General features: G+C 39.2%; 1 protein-coding gene across 2 annotated transcripts in view; it reads right to left on the minus strand.

Annotated features, from left to right (window-relative positions):
- mylk4b (myosin light chain kinase family, member 4b) overlaps nucleotides 1–17,765 on the minus strand; it is a 34,291-nt gene extending 16,526 nt beyond the window's left edge. Inside the window, exons 1-2 of one of the 2 annotated variants that reach the window (XM_044200258.1) lie at nucleotides 17,493–17,765; nucleotides 10,837–11,089 (exon numbers count right to left, since the gene is read on the minus strand). In XM_044200258.1, coding sequence (XP_044056193.1) covers nucleotides 10,837–11,089; nucleotides 17,493–17,557 — 318 coding nt within the window. In that variant the 5' untranslated portion in view covers nucleotides 17,558–17,765. Of the gene's footprint in view, nucleotides 1–7,142; nucleotides 7,533–10,836; nucleotides 11,090–17,492 lie in introns of those variants that run through there. The other variant, XM_044200259.1, reaches the window with a different exon arrangement.
- Nucleotides 17,766–19,701: the final 1,936 nt, after the last annotated feature.

Raw genomic sequence — 19,701 nt, forward strand, 5'->3', positions numbered from 1 at the left:
CAGACTTTCGAATGGGTTTTTCCTTTAAATCAGCCAGTTATTTCCATATGAAAATCAACTCACAAAGATATGAAATTAGCTTGAGATAAATAATCTGTCACAATGCAACACAACACCATGTCTGCTTATATTGTTATTTTGGAGTGATGCCTCCTATTTGTTAACTCCAGCTACATCCACACATGACATGTTCTTCACCCTTTAAACAGGGCCGTCTAGTTAGGCTGACTGCTCTCCCCACTGTTTACTCTACAAGTGCTGCTGCTGCTGCTGTACTGCTACTCTGTAAACTCTCCCAGGTAACATGAAATTTGTGATTTGACAAAAGACATCCAGGTGAAACTGTGAAAATCTAAACTGTTTTTAGATATCTAGTTATAGACTCAGTTGCAAGTTTGTGCAAGGCACACTGAGCTAACACCAATGCAGTCTAACAGCCTGCAATAATGTTCAGTTTTTGTTGAAACTGTTTTAGAGAGGTATTGATTCAACTTCATGGTAACTATTACTGTATATCCATATCTATATCCCTAAATCTATGTACTGTAGGCCTACTGCCACGCCTTCCCTTTGAGATCTGTTCTATGTTACTACCACAGAGTTTGATTTGCTCTAATTATGTGTACCTGACAGGACTTAGCTGTTTAAAAGAGATTTGACTGTACACACGGACGAAGGTATTAGCAGAAATGTTTGTGTTGTGCTTGCTACTCTTCTGCATCACAAACAAATAAATAGAAAGCAAATATGAACTTGAAAAGATTACTTTTTACACTATGAACCAGTTTACCTCTAGTTGGTACATGAAAACTGGCAACTAAGTGAAACACTATATAACCGTTGTTTCAACAACATTTAAATGAAGACATATGTTATAGTTGAAGGGACAGTTCACCCCAAAAACTATACATGCCATATAGTTCCATTATATTCGAATAAGGCAGACATCTCTACGGCCGATATCTCCAAAACCCGGCAGCTCACACCAAAACAATTTAGATGGATATAGCACTACAGGAAAAATATATATTTTTGATTTTAGGGTGAGCTGTCCCTTTAAATGTGTAGCGTGTAAAATTATTTGAATGCTTTTGAAACAACCTTACCTAGAAGAACCAAATTTATCTCAGTTTCAACCTACACCTGCAAATGACCTAAACTATGCTTACTGGACTGCTATTGCTGTCAGTGTTGGGAAGTAACTAAGGACATTTACTGTACTTAAGTACAATTTTAAGGTACCTTATTTGAGTATTTCTATTTTCTTTACTTCTACTCCCCTACAATTCAGTGGGAAATATTGTACTTTTTACTCCTCTACATTTATTTGACAGTGTTAGTTATTATGCACATTTGTATCATTAATAAAACATATTAAAAACATAATTAACAAATGAATAATGATGTATTATTAATATAGATTAAGATACCCAGCAGTAGGCCTATATAAAGTAGTTCAAATTAGCCCCATCTTCACCAACTGCAACTTTAAAGTGATGCTTACACATTAATGCATCAATAAATGTGATCCAATAATTTAATATATATTATTCCAACAGGGTTCATTCTCTGCATATTAAATAGTTTTGCTTTTGATGCTAATACTTCTTTTACTTTTTCTTGTAACAGAGGACTTCTACACTGTTGTACTGTTACTTTTACTTGAGCAAAATATCTGGGTACCTCATGTAGAGATTTTCAGGCAACAGTTTAAATATGTCCCCTCAGATGGTTTGTATTTTTGAGCCTCCACGCCGCCTCTGCTGCCGCCGCCATTTTGGACTCGGAGCCATTTATTATCAGCTAAGAATTTGTATTCACCAGGGGAGCACTGCTTCACTTCATTTCATCAGGCTAAGTGTCTCTGCCAGTGCTGACATGTTTACGGTATTTGACTGAATCACGTCTTGGCTCAGTTTGGTTACATTTTTTTTGCTGCTTCACAAATTCCACTGATGCTGCTAAGCTAAGCTAAGCTAACTCACAACTTTAGCTGTATTTCTTAGTGATTCTTCTCACTTCTGCTGGTCGCTGCCTCAGTTACTTACTTATTTGTTACAAAAAATAAATATGCAAGATTCTTCATCTGCAATACAATGAAATCTTCTGTCATATTGATGGTTAAAAGTGGGATATGTCGAGAATAACTATCCTAGTTGTATAACAAAAATAACACTACTAATGATATAGTAAGCTATGGTAAATAAATAATTGCACGACTCTATACAGACACATACAGTATATTTCAATTTAATTTATATAATCTGAAATAACAAATATTTCTGCTCTGTTCAAAAGTGTCATTTGTTACATTTCTTGGGGGGGGGGGGCTCCCATCATTCACTTAAATATTCCAGCTCATGGAGTCAACTGTCACTTATGCAGCAGAAATAGTTAATTATAGTCCCAATTTGTTGGTTTTCATTAATAATTCATTATTATTGTTAATTATCATACGTTCATTTTATTGCTGTGCTCTGCTTGTGGTTGCGGTTCTACACTGCAATGCTGTGGCCGAAATCACTCCCTTCTTCACTGAACAAAGAGTAACATACTTTGATTTACTTCACAGTAGAATTAAATGTCTGACACTATGAATCATCAGAACTATTGTGCTGATGCGTGTATTGTTGCATTTAAGTGTAATTTGCACATTTATCAAAAACAAAGCATTGTGGCACTTTTGTTTAAAGGTAACATTAGTGTAAATGCTGTGGGCACAAAGTTTTTCATTGCACTGAGAGATTTTTTTGAAGGAACTAAATAGTTCATAGCATAACAGTTGTACAGGTGGAATTTATCTACTCAAATAAAATGCTGAAAAGTAAATATAGTGCACTAGGCAGCAAATAGGGTGTGATTTCAGACACAGCCCTGCGCCTATGGGCTGCTGCATCTACTAATTTGCACAGCTGGTACAAAATCAGCATTAATTTCATGTGGCCTGCATAAGCTTATTTTTGGCTTATTTTGACTTCCACCACAGTAACATGTGACACTTACGTTCTGTTTGTACTTAACTAGGGGCTGAATGCATATTTTCCTCTGGTGTTGCTGTCGTTTTGGAGGTTTCTTATTGGCTCACTCACTGTATCACAACCTGGTCTCTGGTAGAGGATACTGCTGCCATTAGTGATGTAAATATGAATATGGAAATGGCCATTGGCACACATAGGATGCACATTTACATTTTCAACATTGGAAAAACATTCAAAAGCATTGGGGTTTTGCATAGACAGTAAATTCGACCTAATAATTAAAACTTAACTATCTATTTGTCTCTACCTAATTTGTCTCTAGCCTTTGGATTAAGGGAAGACCCTCGGAGGCAGTTTAGCAGTCCTAGCCTCGACCACAAGATAATAATAATAATAATTTCACTTGATGAACTTCTAACTTCTTCTTCACGACAAACAATAAGATGGCAATGGCCAGCAAGCACTTGCGCTTGTGTGTACTGAGTGTGTGTATTTTTGTTTGTCTGTGTGTATTAGGCCCCACCACCTGGTAATGAGTTATGCAAACGGCTGAAAGTGGACACCAGCCGAGAGGCCAGAGGAGTCCAGGCGTAAACAGCACATTCCCCCGGAGTCCTCATACCAGAGAGAGGCATAGGAAGAAACAGGGAGCCAGGAGAGCTGACGTCTAAGTAAAATGTTGGTTCCATTTCAACTTTGTTTTGCAGGCTCCCTTTCCTTCAGTTCACATAATATTCAGATAGACTATGCGTGTAACTGATCAATGTAAAATATAGGCCAGTAAGACACCGTTGAACTAAATCACTGATCTGAACGTGTTTTTTTGTCAAGTCAAAATTTTCACAGTATTTATAATATACATTATAAATATTTGTATTAAGGGCCAGTCACAAAAATCCCTTGGCAACAGTCAACTGTGTAAAATTACAGTACATGTATTTGAAGCAGAAATACTGTAACTGTAGGAAAACTGTCCCATACTGAGGAGTAAGATGTGTCCATTAACATTCTCATCAACACTGAATCCAGCAATGTTTCTTTAAAGCCCTGACTTCAAAGTAAAGGCTTTTCTCCCCCAGTCTATTTGACAATGTATGCCAATGTAGTGAGAATTTATTTATGTTGATTTTTAATACTAAAGTCTTAGTCTATCCTCAGGGGCCATTTCATCATGCACCAGTAGGTAAATAAATGTTCAAATATTTACATCAACAACTGTGGGGAAAATGTGACGTAGTCCTGAGTATAAAAGTAAAAAACATTGGAATCTCTTTGTTTGCTATGAATCATTTAAAAAACCTTTATGCTTTAATTGCACATTAATAAGTAAAAGCTCTGCTTTTTATGCACTTAATACCTAAAGCATAAAAAAACACTCTTGGAAAACCATGAGATTCAAGTCTTTCTGTTTTTAATCATAAACTGGAAATGTCTTCAGTTAAATGACTCCTCCTGACTTAATGTCCTGCCCAAACATCCAGTTTCAGCAGAAAATACTTTAATGGATCCAAGGACTAGAGATACTGTAGTTTCAAAATGTGCTGCATCTGTCACTTGTAAGATCTATAAAACAAACATAACACAAATAAACACATTCAATCCTGAATGTCCTTCTTTGTCTTTTTAAATATTTAATCCATCACGTGAAACTATCACTAGCTCTGTTCTTCCATTCCTCATCTATCTGTTTGTGTGCTAATTTCGTCTGAGCTATGTGAGCATGAGAGTCTGAGGCAGGAGAAGCCCTTCTCACATTAGTCATGCTCACACGCATTAGCACAAGCTACAGTTTACTCTTTACAAGCCCCGTAAAAAATCATTTGTTAGTATACTGTATGTCCCTGGTCTAAGACATGCATAGAATTGAACGTCTTTTCTTGATTTTGATGATAAAGTTACAATTATTTGTTTAGTTTTAAGACAAAAAGTTTTATCAGTTGAACTCATGGAAATGACACAAAACTACAAATACAGTACTGTATTGTGTGCAAAATTAAAACACAACATGTTCCACTCAAAACACTACTCCTGTTGCTGTGTATTATTGTCTATTGTCTAACTGGAAGCAAAATTAAGAAAAACAAACCATAATGACTATTATATTTATGATTATTTGTCAGAAAATATAGATCAGGATAAAGATGATGCAGTATGGTTGGTAAATGCTGCACCGCAGTAGTGAATCTGTTTGATAATTTTGAATTCATCCATATTCAAACACTGCATGTGATTGAAAGAGCAGCTAGTTTAACAGTACTAAAATGGCAGCAGTAAAACTATTTTTGCAATTAAATAAAATCAGCTTCTCTGCTGTATTGACAAAAACAACAGAGCATGAACCCACAAAGATTCACAGAATCATGTGGGCTCTTCTGCCTAGTCAACGTTTTATTGACGGGCCTTGTCACTTTGTTTTTTCTTTTCACACAAATATATTACTTCCAGGATGCTGCAGGCTGGTTTTTGAAGATGCTTCTATGTGTATTCAGGTTAGTGGGCTTTGGCGTGAACGAGACATGGCTACAAAAATAGAGTTTGAAGTAAGGAAAGTTAATTAGAGGTCCGCTGAGGAACAAGATTGTTTCAGCACCTTGGACAGATCTCACTTAAACAGCATTAACTTGTTTTGCACCCCGGTTTCAAAAAGATTTCAGACTTTACTTTGAATATCCTCAGATCATTCTGATATATTGTTTATTACAATTTTATTCATCTTAACACCTGCGCTGACAACATGTTGTATGGCCTGAACTGTCCAGGGTAGTAGAAATGATAAATAGAGTTATAAATCTAGATCACTGACAGGCTTTAACTGCTCAAAGCACCACAGCTCTCACGCTTTATGAGGAGTAAATTACATTCGCTTCCTGCTGGATTATGTTAACATGATAAACTGGTTTATACCGGACACGGTATGTGTAGCGTAGAGGGCACAGGCTCATCTGGATGGAGTGGAGGAGTTAAGTGCTGTTGGACAGAATTTAGATGTCACGGCTGGTGACAAGTGTGTGACGCATGTAAGATGACGTTATGTTTTCCACTGACAGATGGATGAAATACTGCTTCACTTGCCAAAGACTATTATTGTTGCATTGTTTTGTCAAAGCAAAATGTTTAGTACACTTCAGCAGTTCAACCCAACAGCAGAAATGTTACAGATGTTAGAGATACTTCAGCTGATTAGTTTTACTGCCAGTCTACAGTAAATTCCTGGAAAGCTGTACTCTGTGTACACAGACCCCATTAGTCAATAATGCTCTTCTTTATCCTGGGGATGACTAGTTCTGAAACATGTTAGCCTGTTCACATCACCAGAAACACAACTCATCTTCTGGGAGTGAAAGCAGACACTAGGCCACCCACAGATAACACCAGCATTGCTGAGCTCAGATATTCTAGGGTCTTCTTTCCAAAGTCAAAGACATGATAATCAAACCGCTTACATGCAGTGCCTCCAGCTACTGCTCTGCTACACTAGCCAGAGCTTTGTCATGAAGTATGGATTTAGAAAGTGGTAAAAGTTGACAAAGCCTGAGCTGGGAATGTTAACACATTCGTGTCCAGGGTGTTCATGATGCAGATCTGCATCTAAATATACGCCATGGTGGACAACCACCTGTTTTGTTATTTAAATAAGTGTAATATTTCATGAAAAAATAGTCAAAATGTCAAAAAATGCCCATAGTTGTAATGTTAAGAAATCCTTTAAATTCTTGGATGCGGATCCACAGCAAAACCTAGTCACTTGTTCCTTGGACTATGGCCTAACGTTCTACCTAATTTAACATAAAACATGTTTGAAAAATAATTGCCTTCCTTCCCAGCAAACACCACCAACAGCTTCAGTCAAATCTGCCAAAATGACAAGAAAAGAAACTATCTCGATTGCATCACTTTGGCGTTAAGACAGCATTGGTACGGGTGATAATGCGATAACATCCACTACTTCATTTCCGGTTCATGCACGCCTGCAGCTTGTTGGCCTCTGCCATAATCCACAACATGACAGCTGAGTACCGTAAACAAAGATTTGTTGGTTTCTAACATTATTTACAACCATTCTGCTATTCATTCAGATTGAATTAACTTCTGGCATATTCCCAAATTCACCTGTTGACATGTAGCACAGGTGCATGGACCCAAACTCCTCTCTTGTTGTATTACCTGTATGTCTGCAAACGATGTGGTCCTTCCCCTCTTCTTGCCAGAGAATAATTTCCACAGCCGTCGCCACAGGAAAGTGGCCACCAGACATACACTCCCTAATATCCAAATATCTTTATCCCTTAGGAAGTTTTCCATGATGGAAACCTTCCTCTTCCTGTCCCTGTTGTCTGCCTGCCTGTCTTATTTCAGCCTCTCTGTCGCCTGTGGCGAAGGAGTCTCAGGTGGCAGGCAACAAGTTGTTGACATGGGGCGAGACAGCAGGCGCTGATTAAGAAATAGATGGGCTTCTGTAGCTGTGCATTGAATGCTCAATCTCTTGCTCGCTACAGACTCGGACAAGAACAGGGGGTCTGTGCTGTCAAGCCACCTGCCGACCCAGCCAACCATTCACTCTCCATCCGGCTTCCTCCCTGCCTCCAGGACCTAAAAGGAGAGAACATGCTGTCTCTGAGACGAGAACGGGACAGGTGGTGTTGGGTTCAGGGTGTCGCTGCTGTACGCAGAATCAGATGCCTGCTGCTGGTATGTTAGTGAGACCCCTGCGGTATCCTTTAACTTCAGACACAGCACTTCATGCATGCATGCATACTCCTAAGTATATCAGTCCGGCCGTCGCTTTGCCTCTCTATACCTCACAAACGGACACAATAGTGTGCATGCATCATTGCAGATGCAAACAATGGCAAACGTGTCGACAGTCACGCACACATGTAAACAAACAAAAGGTTTATCCTCTCTGTGGCCACATGCTGCACAGGTGAAAACAAGACAGGTGTTGAAGTCTGTCTTTTTCAGTGAACTACTATGTCCACACTGAGAGAGAGAAAGAAAGGAGGACCATTAATTGTTTCATGTATATAGCTAGACAAAACAAAGCTAATTGTTAGAGAGTGTAAAATAATAAATTACACCCTGACAAAGAAGGGAGAGAGAAATAGAAATAAATAGCAAATATTAAAAAAACAGACAAAAACCCCCACAAAAACACATATTCTGTACACACCAACTATAGACAAAGAGGTACAGATCCATTCTATTTGTGTTGTCAGCAGGTGACTGCAGAGTTTCCTTTTTGGACTGACACTGTGTGTGCTGCAACTGTCTGTCTGATGGAGCTGATGATTTATACTGGATAGTGGAATGTGACCACTGCAATGAGGCAGATCAGATCCCTCCCCATGCCCTGCCAAACTTGTCGGTTTACAGTATGAAGGACTTTTAACCTTGGTGCCTTTACACATTTCAGGATGAGACATTTTTTGTGTTCTTTGAAGTGATTTATATCAATTAACAACCTCAGGAATTCACACAGAAATATGTACACCTCCAGTTTTTATAGTGGCAATTGTTTTTGGTCTTTTAATGTAGTTTTAATATTTTCAAGATTCTTGAAAGTAGACAGTTTTTTAGAGCACAGCAGTCTAAAACAAGTTTGATTTAACAAGCAGCAACAGCTGGGGGGGGTGTTAGAGATGGGGGTTAGAGGGTCTGAGGGGGCTACAGAGCAGGATCCCTGGGAGGGAAAAGATTCCCCAGTGGGAATCTGAGGAGAACCTCTGCAGAGAGCAGGGCTGGAGTGACAGCGTTTGTTAATGAAGCTGGTGGATCTGGTGGCTGGCCTGCATGTTTCTGATAACAGTGTGGAACAGTTTGTAGTAGTTAGACTACGAAGAGTGCAAACGGCAGGTGGGTGGAGGATGGAGAACAGAAAAAGCGGAGAGAATAGAAGGACAGGTGGTGGAGCAAAGGTGCAACTGAGGACAGAGAGTTGTTCACTGGGCACTCTGATAGGCTGAGGATCTTAAGTTACATATGGTGCCTCCCATGTAACTAAATTTCCTTGAGCGCTACCTGGTAGTCACTGATTTATAGTTGGACAAGACAAAAAGTAAATGAGCCAAATTCCCAACATAATGTAGAAATGGCCACAATGCAAACACTTTCTGCAACTTTTCTACACTTACAGCTAAGGAATCTTAAACACAAAATGCCTTAATACTTGATTTACTGATGGGCATGTTTAGGCTTATGTCTTTCTCAATGTCAGTCACACCCAGGTGTTTAAATACTGACATACTGACATCAGCAACTTCAACATTTATTTATATTTATTACTAAATGGCTGCCAATCAACTCAGTAACCAACCAACACTTTTTACTCAGTAAATATAGAAAATAACATTTTGCTGTAACCACATAATCTTTCATATTAACTCAATTTTTCAGTATTTGTAAAAACAAATTACTTAAAAATCTGTTTTGTTTAGGGTTTTTTTTCTACCTCTTGTGCCTCTGCTGATGGTGGGACCAAGTGATTGTTCTGAAAGACTAGACTCTCGCAGCAGGTGACGTAGAACCCAAGATGCTCTACTGTTACCTCATTTTCATGAATGTGATATTTACTGAATGGTAAGTGTTGCCTTTGATTCCTTACAGCTACTGTTTCAGCACAAATAACTGCATTTATTTTAACATTAGAAATGTATCTTAATAGTTTAAGATTACCTTTTATATAGTTCATTTGAGGAGACCTCCCTGGTTGCAGGGATGTTTTGAAGAATGTTTCATTTGTTTGCTGTTATCACATGAGTATCTGAAATTAACATCTTCTCTTTATGGTAACTGACATTGACAGTAACTCATATCAGAGTGATATGTGTATTCAATTTCTTAATGAGCAAAGCAAACTGGCCCAGGGCCGCCATCTTGTGGCAACTAGATCTTTGTGCGTTGCCCAAGCGCCAAATGTGTGTTTGTGCGTGTGTGTGCTTGTACTTGTACTTGTACTTGTTACATAGTGAGGACTGAAACACGTTTTTTTTTGGCCAATCCTCACAACTTCAAAGGGCTGTTTGAAGGTTAAGACTTGGTTTTAAGGGTTAGGTTAGAATTAGGTTAGGGTTAGAGTTAGGCATGTATTTATGATGGTTAGGGTAAGGGACTAGGGAATGCATTAGGCCAATGACGGTCCTCAGAAAGATAGAAGTACAAGGGTGTGTGTGTGTGTGTGTGTGTGTGTGTGTGTGTGTGTGTGTGTGAGAGAGAGAGAGAGACAGGGTTGTGAGTTGAGGCGGTTCAAACAGACAATAAAAAACATTAAAAGATCTGCAGCTCCCTCTAGTGAGCTTGTCGTGTTCCACCTGTCAGGGCATGTTGTGCCTGCCAGAATGGTGTTTGCTGTGGGTCATTTCAGTTCCCTTCTTCCTCCTCTCTGCACAGACTGCTGATGTGTGGCTCAGGTTGAACACTTGGCAGTAGTACCATCAGGCGGCACAACATTGTTACAGAAACAGAGTCATCCACATACAGTCTCATTCCCATAAATATCGGCTGAATGATGGATCTAAAAAGTCTAGCAAATGGTTAATTCAGTGAAAATGGTCAGCAGTTATGTATACATAAGTTTTAGTATATATACATACATGTCAAGATCTGATCCAATAAATCCAATTAAATATGGCAGCAGGGTGGCAGAGTTCAGTTGATTAACCCAAGAATTAACCCAGAATACCCAAGTCAAGTGTATCCATTTTTAAGAAAAAAAAAACTAAAGGAGGAAGGTTAAAAGGAAGTAGGGAGTAATGGAAAAAAAACACATTTTCTGTTTCCAGGAATCAATGACAGTTCTCAGGGAGTGTAATGGTTCTGCGTAGACGATAAGAGTGAGGAGAATAAAGGCAGTGCATGTTACCTGCTGGCTTCGTCTCTCCATCTCCACATGTTTGAGCTCCCAGAAGCAGCGCATGGTCTCCACCTTCTCCAGGTGCCGGTAGAAGGCCAGTCGGCCCAGACGAAGGCTGTTGCTGCGGTTGCGGATGGCCTTCAGCCCCTCCATCTTTTCAGCGATGGGGGACATGGGTATTGGTGGTGGTACAGCAGATGATGGGAGTTTTCCATTCTTCTTGTCAGAAACAGACTCATTACACAGAGTCTTCTTGTCTGACCTGAAATTACAACAAGCTTTTTATTAACCTTTATCCTTTAAAATATATCATTGCATTCACCATGAATCCATCAACACAACAGTTGGATAAAATGTACTGCTGAAATGATCAGTCAAAGTAATTAGTTAATCAACAGATTTTGACAATTGATTATTCTTTATGACCCAATAACTTCCAAATAATTACTGGTTCCAGCTTCTCAGAAGTGAGAATTTGGTGCCTTTTCTGGTTTAAATCTTTGTAAATTAAATATATTTGGGTTTTGAATGGTTGATCAGGCAAAACAAGCAATTTGAAGGCATCACCTTGCACCTTGGGCTTCTGGGAAATTGCCACATTTTTCAATATTTTCCACCATTTTTTTTAGACTAAACTATTAGCTGATTCATGTGAGAATGTAAAGTACTGGATGAAACTGTTGCAGCCCTACTATAATTTTCTATTAGGGTATATGTTTTTTTTTTTTAGCACAATTAGAGCTGAAAGTGATAGTGAACTATTTTGGTGTTTTGGACTGTTGATTGCACACACAAAAAAAGCAATTTGAAGACATCACCTTAAAATGTTATGGGCATTTTTAACTATTTTCTGACATTTTATAGACCAAACGATTAATCCCAACTCTAATCTACACTGCTGAAATAGCAGTGCACTCCATATGCTTTGATCCAGCCCTCCAGTAGTCCAGTAGCAGCGGCAGTATCTCAGATCCAAATGGCATGACTAATGATGTGGTGGAGAAATCCGCACTGACGCCTGCTGTCGACAGCTGACTTTCTACTGCGCTCTACCTGTTGAGCCTCTGGGGGAGTCATGGAAGATCACTGGGGATATTTATACCTCCAGAGTGTAAATGTACTGCCTTTGCTTGACAATTACAGAGGTCAGAGAGTGGCTGTAGTTTCAGCACAATCATAAGCCGCCGATGCAGACTGTATGTAGCAGCCAGGGCTGTTCTTCAGCATCAGGGTAGGATTTCAACTCCAGTGCTAAAACTGAAAGAGTGGCCAGGGATGCACCTGTCACTGTTCCTTATGCTGGCCTTTTTACATTTGGTGATTTATTTACAGTTGTCACGAATCCAGTTCAAATTCTATAACTGTTTTTTTACTTTTATGTTTATTTATTTTCCTATGGATAGGAAGGAATGGGTTTAGGCTGCAGATGCACCAATTGTACAGATGCATTTACACAACTCATTCATTTATATTATAATTAAAAAGGTAACAAAATTCATGGCACAATTCAATTCAATTTTATTTATATAGCGCCAATTCACAACAGAAGTTATCTCATTGCACTTTTCCTATAGAGCAGGTCTAAACCGTACTCTTCATAATATTATTTACAGAGACTCAACAAAGGTAGAAGATTATTTAAATTATTGCATTCATGACAGGATATTTTCATAATATTGGAATTCTTAAAGTAAAAACCATGAAATATGTCTGGATAAAGTCATAAAATGTTGTATAAAGATGTGGAAAAAAGTCATAAAATCTCTGGGATTTTGGAACATTTTTTGCAGAATGTCCAACATGAATACTTGTGTAAACTCAATTTTAGACAGACTCAAGATGCCAAATATACACTACAGACCACATTACACAGCATAACAAAGCTCTCTAAATAATTTAATTCCACATTTGTTTTAATTTGCTGAGATTTAAATAGGAGTTTGTGCCAAAGTCACACTCCTTGAAAAAGGATACGTGTTAATGGTAGTTCAACAAGTAGCTGTGTCATACACAGAAAATAACATAACTGCTCAATGGACTCAAGAAACTGATCAACAATATACTGTATGCTTAGAACATTTGCAGATGCCCTTATCCAAACCTACATGGCATTAAGTGCAATTATTCAAGTGTACACCTGGAAGAGTCATAAGTTCAGTCAGTTTTTTAAAATGCAATACACAATTGCAAGCACAGGTACAAATTAAGTATGCTGTACTTGTGTGTACTCATGTGCGACTACTTTTGAGTAGCAGGTACTTTATTTAAGTATTTACAGTTTGGAAGACTTTATGCTGTTACTCCAGAACATTATAATGTATAATTATTATGTAATTACTGTGTGTTTTACTTCACTACATGTATCTGAGGACTGAAGTAGGGTCATTTTACAGATTAAGATTTTACACCGAACATAAGAAACCCACATAATATTGCTGTTCAATAAAAATCAGATATCTCTAAAATGTAAATTTTTCAATGAAAATTACATCTTTGTTGTAGCTTGAGCTAATGTATCTGACATGAATTTTTTCTACCTGTTAAGGAGCATTTCATCTTCCAACTAATCTGAATGCACAGAAGAAACCCACTTTTTCATTACTGATGGATGTTCCAGGCACAAGTTAATGCAACAATAATTTAAGTAAATTCTTCACAATGGCTATGATACTTAAGTACATTAGACTGGTGATCATGATCAAATTTCAAATGCAGTTTAGTACTTTTAGTTAGTACAGGAGCTGAGTACTTCTTCCACCACACACTGTGAGACACAACAGTTGTCCGACCTGACCACCAGCCAGCCTGTTTCTTTAAATTTGGTGTTTTGAAGGGGACCTTTCGAGAACTCTCATGCCTGTTTTGAAGCTGTCGGCTGGAGCTGACCCGGGCCAGCCCTGATGCTCCTGGGAGGCTGGGTGACCCTAGGTCACTTACTTTAAAGGGATATATTTTTGGGTGCTCTGTATTACAGGGCGAGGGTCAAGGGGCACACTATCACCAGAAATGGAAAATCATTAGGAGGCAGGAGCTGTCACATTGCTTTTTGCCCAGACAGGAATTAAAGCTGAATAGATTGCTTTCCATTGTGGTCACTTTGACTCATTGCTGTTGTTGCTTTAACCCATTACATAAGGGTATTGAGTATGCTATGTGGCTTTATTTTGTGTGTGCATGTGTGCTAGTAGTGTGTGTCACTGTCCTAGCAATGCTGTAGTTTGTGTATGTTTACTATGCTTGGCGGCCCTTGGTAATCCCCCTCTATAAAACGGCAAAGGGGGGTTCCTATCTTTCTCCATCATAATCCTCCCATGTAACTGATAGGAAGAACCGCATGTGTCTCATAACTCTTAAAGTAGCAATGAATCATGATGACCCTGAGGACTGTGTGAGTCCTCCAATGTATGTTTAGATGAGTAAAGAGCAGGAGAAAAAAAGAGGGAGGGTTGGCATCATTCAGATCCCCCCTAAAATGCTAAATGTGCCACAAGAGCAAAGTGATGAGAGGAAACATCACTGTTAAAACCTGCCCACAGGCATTAAATATCCCAAAATCTATTTATACTGGCTGTCTATGGGAGTTAAAGAAATGACAAAACGATATGCACGATAAGTGTTGATTATGACAATAATGCTAATAGGAGGGGATACCATCAGGATGTATTTGTTAATTATTTCCCCATGTTCAGGACTGTGGCCAAATGCTGTATCAAAGTCTATACATAGCTGTGGGTTTATTGTAACAGGCTAATTGTACATGGTACAAGCTGGGGACAACGGAGAGAGTTAAAAAGAGACACTATGAAAGACGGTAGCAACAGGTGACAATGCAACACTCTGTGTCACTCTTTATGTCTTGGAAAGGACACAAAATAGTACTGGGATCATAAAGAGTGTAATGAGCAAACTACTGCAGTGAAAATATACTGCTAATAATCAGAAAAATGTGTGCTCCCTTTGTAACTGTAACTGATGATGAAAAAAAAACAGATTTTACGCATTATAAGTTAGTAAGGTTTGTTTTCAGCTTAGCTCAAAGACTGGAAGCAGGGGAAAACATTGCACCATGAAATCTGCCTTCAAACAACTCCTATGCTTGTGTATTTACACACTGTGTCTTGTATATTTAACACAAAATGTGGTTTAATGAGCAGTTAGCTTATGCAATTGTGCTATTTCTTGATTATCAACAGCTGTTTGAAGTGAGAGCTTTGCTTTGCACTCTTTTATAACTCTAAAAAATACGAGGGACCCTACCCAACCCTAAATAGAACAGAAAGTTGTTGCGGTAGCAATTTTGTTGTTATTTGATTAAAACAGAGAGTGGCAGTATTTTCATGAAAAATAGGAATGTCACTTTTTGTAGGACATCATTTTATCATTCGTGGTTTCTGTGCGATATTTACAAAGCAGAGTTAATGGCCGTAAGAATATGTTGATATAATCACCATGAAATAATCCAAGATTTTGCATTCAAAGTGGCAGTGTGTCTCCACATCTGAAATGCTCTATGAATGATTTATATGTATCTGACACAGCAGTGGGTCTCTCAGTCTTTTTCTGACCTGGTTAGGAATAACGAGCCAGGCTTGAATATTGCACAGTGAGTTAGGGTGAGCCTCAGTAGTTCTGCTCAGTCAAAATTTCACATTCTGCACATTCTGAAAAGAAAAATCTAGAAATCATCTCAGCTTCTGCTTTGTGTATCCGCTGCTAGGTAAACAGACATTGCAGTTGCTCTCAGCTAAGATAACATTAAGTGGCGAGGCGAGACAGCGAGTCTGCTGCATGCATGTTTGCTTGTGTTGTGTGCACATGTGCATGCATCCATGTATGTAGTGTGTAAGTAATCTAAGGCTTAACTCTGCTAGGGTTTGTTTGTTACATGTGAGCATGAGCATGTGAGCACAGAAACAGCAACAAGGCAGATTAGGGGCCTGTTTTAAGTATCAGGCCAGGACAGAGGGTCTAGTCCTAGACTGAGTAGGAGGGGCGGCCTGGCCTCGAATGGACAGTCTTCACCCCAGGGTGCTATCTCTCTGTCAGGGGCCTCTGCTGTCCTGGTTTAGTGGTCGCATGGAAACAGCCATCAAAGCCTATAAACCATAGGAATGTGGGGGAGGTGTCTCTGAGTGTGTGTGTATGGAGAAAAGAATAGAATAGTACAGAACACTATCTTCCAACCAAGTTTGTCTTTGGTATCAACTCAGGCAAAGCAAGCAAAGATCAACATTTAAATATCAAAAACAAAATTCTGTATAATACAGTATACATGAGGTCAAAAGACTTCTAAAGGGGTCTCAAGTGTAGATCTCCAAATTCCCTCTGCTAAAGGGCACACTGTTCAACTGCAACCTCGTTCACCAAAAAAGCAGATAAATACTGAACATATTTCCCAGCCCACACTCCCTCATTAGAGAGGATACTCAAGTGACTGCAGTCACTTAACATATTTAATTTGGTGCCTATTAATTTGTTGACTGCCCGACACGATAATATCAGGTAATCAACAGGTTTCTTTTTCTCAGTCTAAACTCAACATTCCCTCCTTTCTAGCCTGCCAGCTCACTGCAGCTTTCATCACGGCCAAAGCCAAATCACGATCCAAGTATCATCGCTATTGCTCTCGGGAGTGTCCAATGCAAATAGTTGGACTGAGGATGTTCTCTTAGGATGGGGCCAAATTGTTAACAAATCCGGGTGACCCTGAAATTCAGCTGTAAGTGCCATAAATTCAGGTCAATTTTATTTATATAGCGCCAATTCATAACAGAAGTTATCTCATTGCACTTTTCCTATAAGCATTTGGCGACAGTGGCGAGAAAAAAATCAAAAATAAAAAGGCCAAACAATACACATACATAAATAAACACATACACAGAGTACATATGGGTACAGTAACTCCCTACAGGCTTCTCAGATACATATACAGACACATATAGACACACAGGCTATAGTATGCACAGATATACACTCTTGTTTGTGCCCTAACAGACATATTCGGTGCCCACAGCCCCTCCAGTCCTTCACACTGACAACTCAGCAACCTCTGCAGAAGAGTGTAACCGTAGAACTTCCACTCAATGTACTTTTCCATTTTGCCAAGAACAAAGCAGAGCGCTTATTTTAGTCCACAGCAGATAGAGTTGCATTCTGCTTTGCACCAAAATCATGTATGAATCAGCATTGGACTCAGTAACCTAGAATCAATTAAATGATTCTCTCACTTAGTTTTTTAATTGTTTTTTCCCAGTTTGTTAAGCTATTGCGCATAAATCTACATAATGACACAACCCTGACAGTGTGAAACAGGAGGTCTTTTTGAAGAGTTTCAAAATTATAATGTGTAAAATATTATTTCAAACCAAGCCCGGAGTAAATGTGTGTTAAATACATCAGTGTGCCGGGTAACTCGACAAGTGGCACCTTGCACTGGCTGTAACTGATACCACAGGAAAAGAGGTGTTAGAATTCAAAACATGGTCATTATGCAAGTTTAAGATTGCTTTGCATTTCTGTAGAATAACACAAGTAGTCAGTGTAGGCAGGTCAAAAATGTCTCTAACTATTCCAATTAGGGACAGTGAAAATATGCCAGATTTCCAACAAGTTTTTATACATACAAGACTGTTGGCATGGTAAAAGTAGAGCCCCAGAAGACTCACCCTTGGTAGTTGGGCACATTTGCAATCACCAAAACTTTCTTCTCCTTTCCTCCCATGTCTTTCATGGGTGTAATGGAGTCCGTCTCTCCAGGTTTCCTCTCTTCCTCCACAGGTTTATGTTTTTAGGTCCTGGTGCTGGATGCGCTCTACCTCCCTACACAGACCAGGTGGCTAGGACAAATTGATCCAGTGTGACTGACAGACAGACAGATCAGGAGAGACAGCTCAATGGGAAAGCTCTGGCTGCTTGTGGCTCGCTGCAGTGGGAGCCACAGAATCCCAGGGATAAGCACCAGAGCAGGGAGGGTGAGGGAAAGAGAGGGTGTGTGAGACGGGGGGGCTCTGCTCCGATCCAGACCACAAGCAGGGACAGAGCAGAGGAAGTGTTCCAGAGAATGTGGCTTGTTAAAATGGAATGGGTGGCATGCCAGAGTGCCATGTGTCTCTGCAAGAGGAGGGATGATAGACTGAGAGAGGGAGAGAGATACAGCGTGGGGGAGGCAGGGGGGAATGAAATGAAGAAGGAGCAAAGATACAGATTGGAGTTTTTTAAAAATATCCTCCTTGTTGTATCCTTTTTGTTTAAACTGGCATTAACTGATTTTTTTGGCCACTTGAAAGAAGGGGAAACAAGCTGTAAACACATGATCACTTTTTAAGTTGATATGGCAAAGACTTGCTTATTTACACATACCACAGACACGGAGCAACATGAGCAGCATTCATAATAATAAACTTTATTTACACAGCACTTTTCAAAAGTTTCAAAGTGGTTGAATCAGGGTTAAAAACATTTCAGGATTGAGATAAATACAATCAAACAAAATACAATAAAACAACACCCCCAACAATAAACATAATTACTAAAAAATAGAACAGATATGATATGTTGGCAATAAAACAGAGGACCAGAATTAATAAAAGGCTTTTTTGAAAAGATACGTTTTGAGAAGTAAAAAGATGTCACTGATTCAGCAAGCCTCAGACCCTCGGGCAGGGAGTTCTAGAGCCGAGGGGCCCTGACCGGCCTCGTTTAAGTCCAAAATTCACTCTCCTGTTAGCTCTGTTTTAGTTTCCTCCAACTCCTGTCTCTTTAGCTGCTAAATACTCCACCATGTTCACCAGCTTGTCACTAATTTTGTCTGGCTGCTGTTTGGTGCTGGACAGGTGGTGTCAGTCAGTTTTTAGAGCTATTATGTAAAACACTGCCTGCTGTCGTTACTAGCTACACTGATGAGAGCGGTTAGAGTGAACCAAAACAGTAAAGTTGCAGGCCAGAAAACAGATACAATGAGCTGAAAGACGCTCAAAAGCTCAGTAGAGCTGAGCTGCAGAGTCGGGTGCTAATTATCTTTGGGTTCATCACTATGAGTGACAGCTTTCACATGCACAAAGTCATTTGAGCCATAGCTGATATAAAAATATTGATTATAACAGCTGTAATCTTTATTTAATCTTTTTAACGAGGATGGAGGGACAAGCACTGAAAATTAGTTCAGACTAAAAATGCTGTGATATATGGCATCAGTCTATTCAGTGCATATTCCATGCTCATGTGTCTGTCCCCACAAACATGAAACCAATTCACAACATTTACAAAATAATATTCTAAGAAAGAAGCGGGATATGTAAGTTCCTTGTGTAGGTATACAAAAAATAACAGCATATCCATGTCATGTTGGTTAAACCAAAGGATCATCTCACAGGACACACACACATGCGCACACACACAAACACACTCAGCCATACGAGACAGTTTAACAAACACAAAGAACTTAGTTTCGGCCAAAAAGTCAAACTCACTTGTTTCATTTAATAACTTAAAATCTGACCTCGCAAAATATTTTTCATGAATTGAATAATTCTTTTCAGTTAATGGATTAGTAGCTAGTGTCAACATTGGCAAACAGTAAACTACATTTTGGCATGAAACAAGTTTCTCCTATGCACCAGCCTTTCACAGGATTGTCTGTTGTTGTCCTGACCTTCCCATTAGTGAGCTCAGTCTTTAGTCTTCGGTGCTGACACTGAATCCTCCCTCACTCCTCTGTCGCCCTCCGGTCCCGCTACCTTCTCTCTCGGTGCTAATTGGTTACACAGGTGTCTGTAGCTGTAGGGTTTAACAGCGCTTTACATCAGTCCAAGAGTGTCGCCCTGGGCCAAATGTTTGTATTCCGCTCGTGCTAAATTTATCTCACATTCAATTAGA

Source organism: Siniperca chuatsi, linkage group LG6 (assembly GCF_020085105.1).
Source record: "Siniperca chuatsi isolate FFG_IHB_CAS linkage group LG6, ASM2008510v1, whole genome shotgun sequence".
Taxonomy (NCBI): domain Eukaryota; kingdom Metazoa; phylum Chordata; class Actinopteri; order Centrarchiformes; family Sinipercidae; genus Siniperca; species Siniperca chuatsi.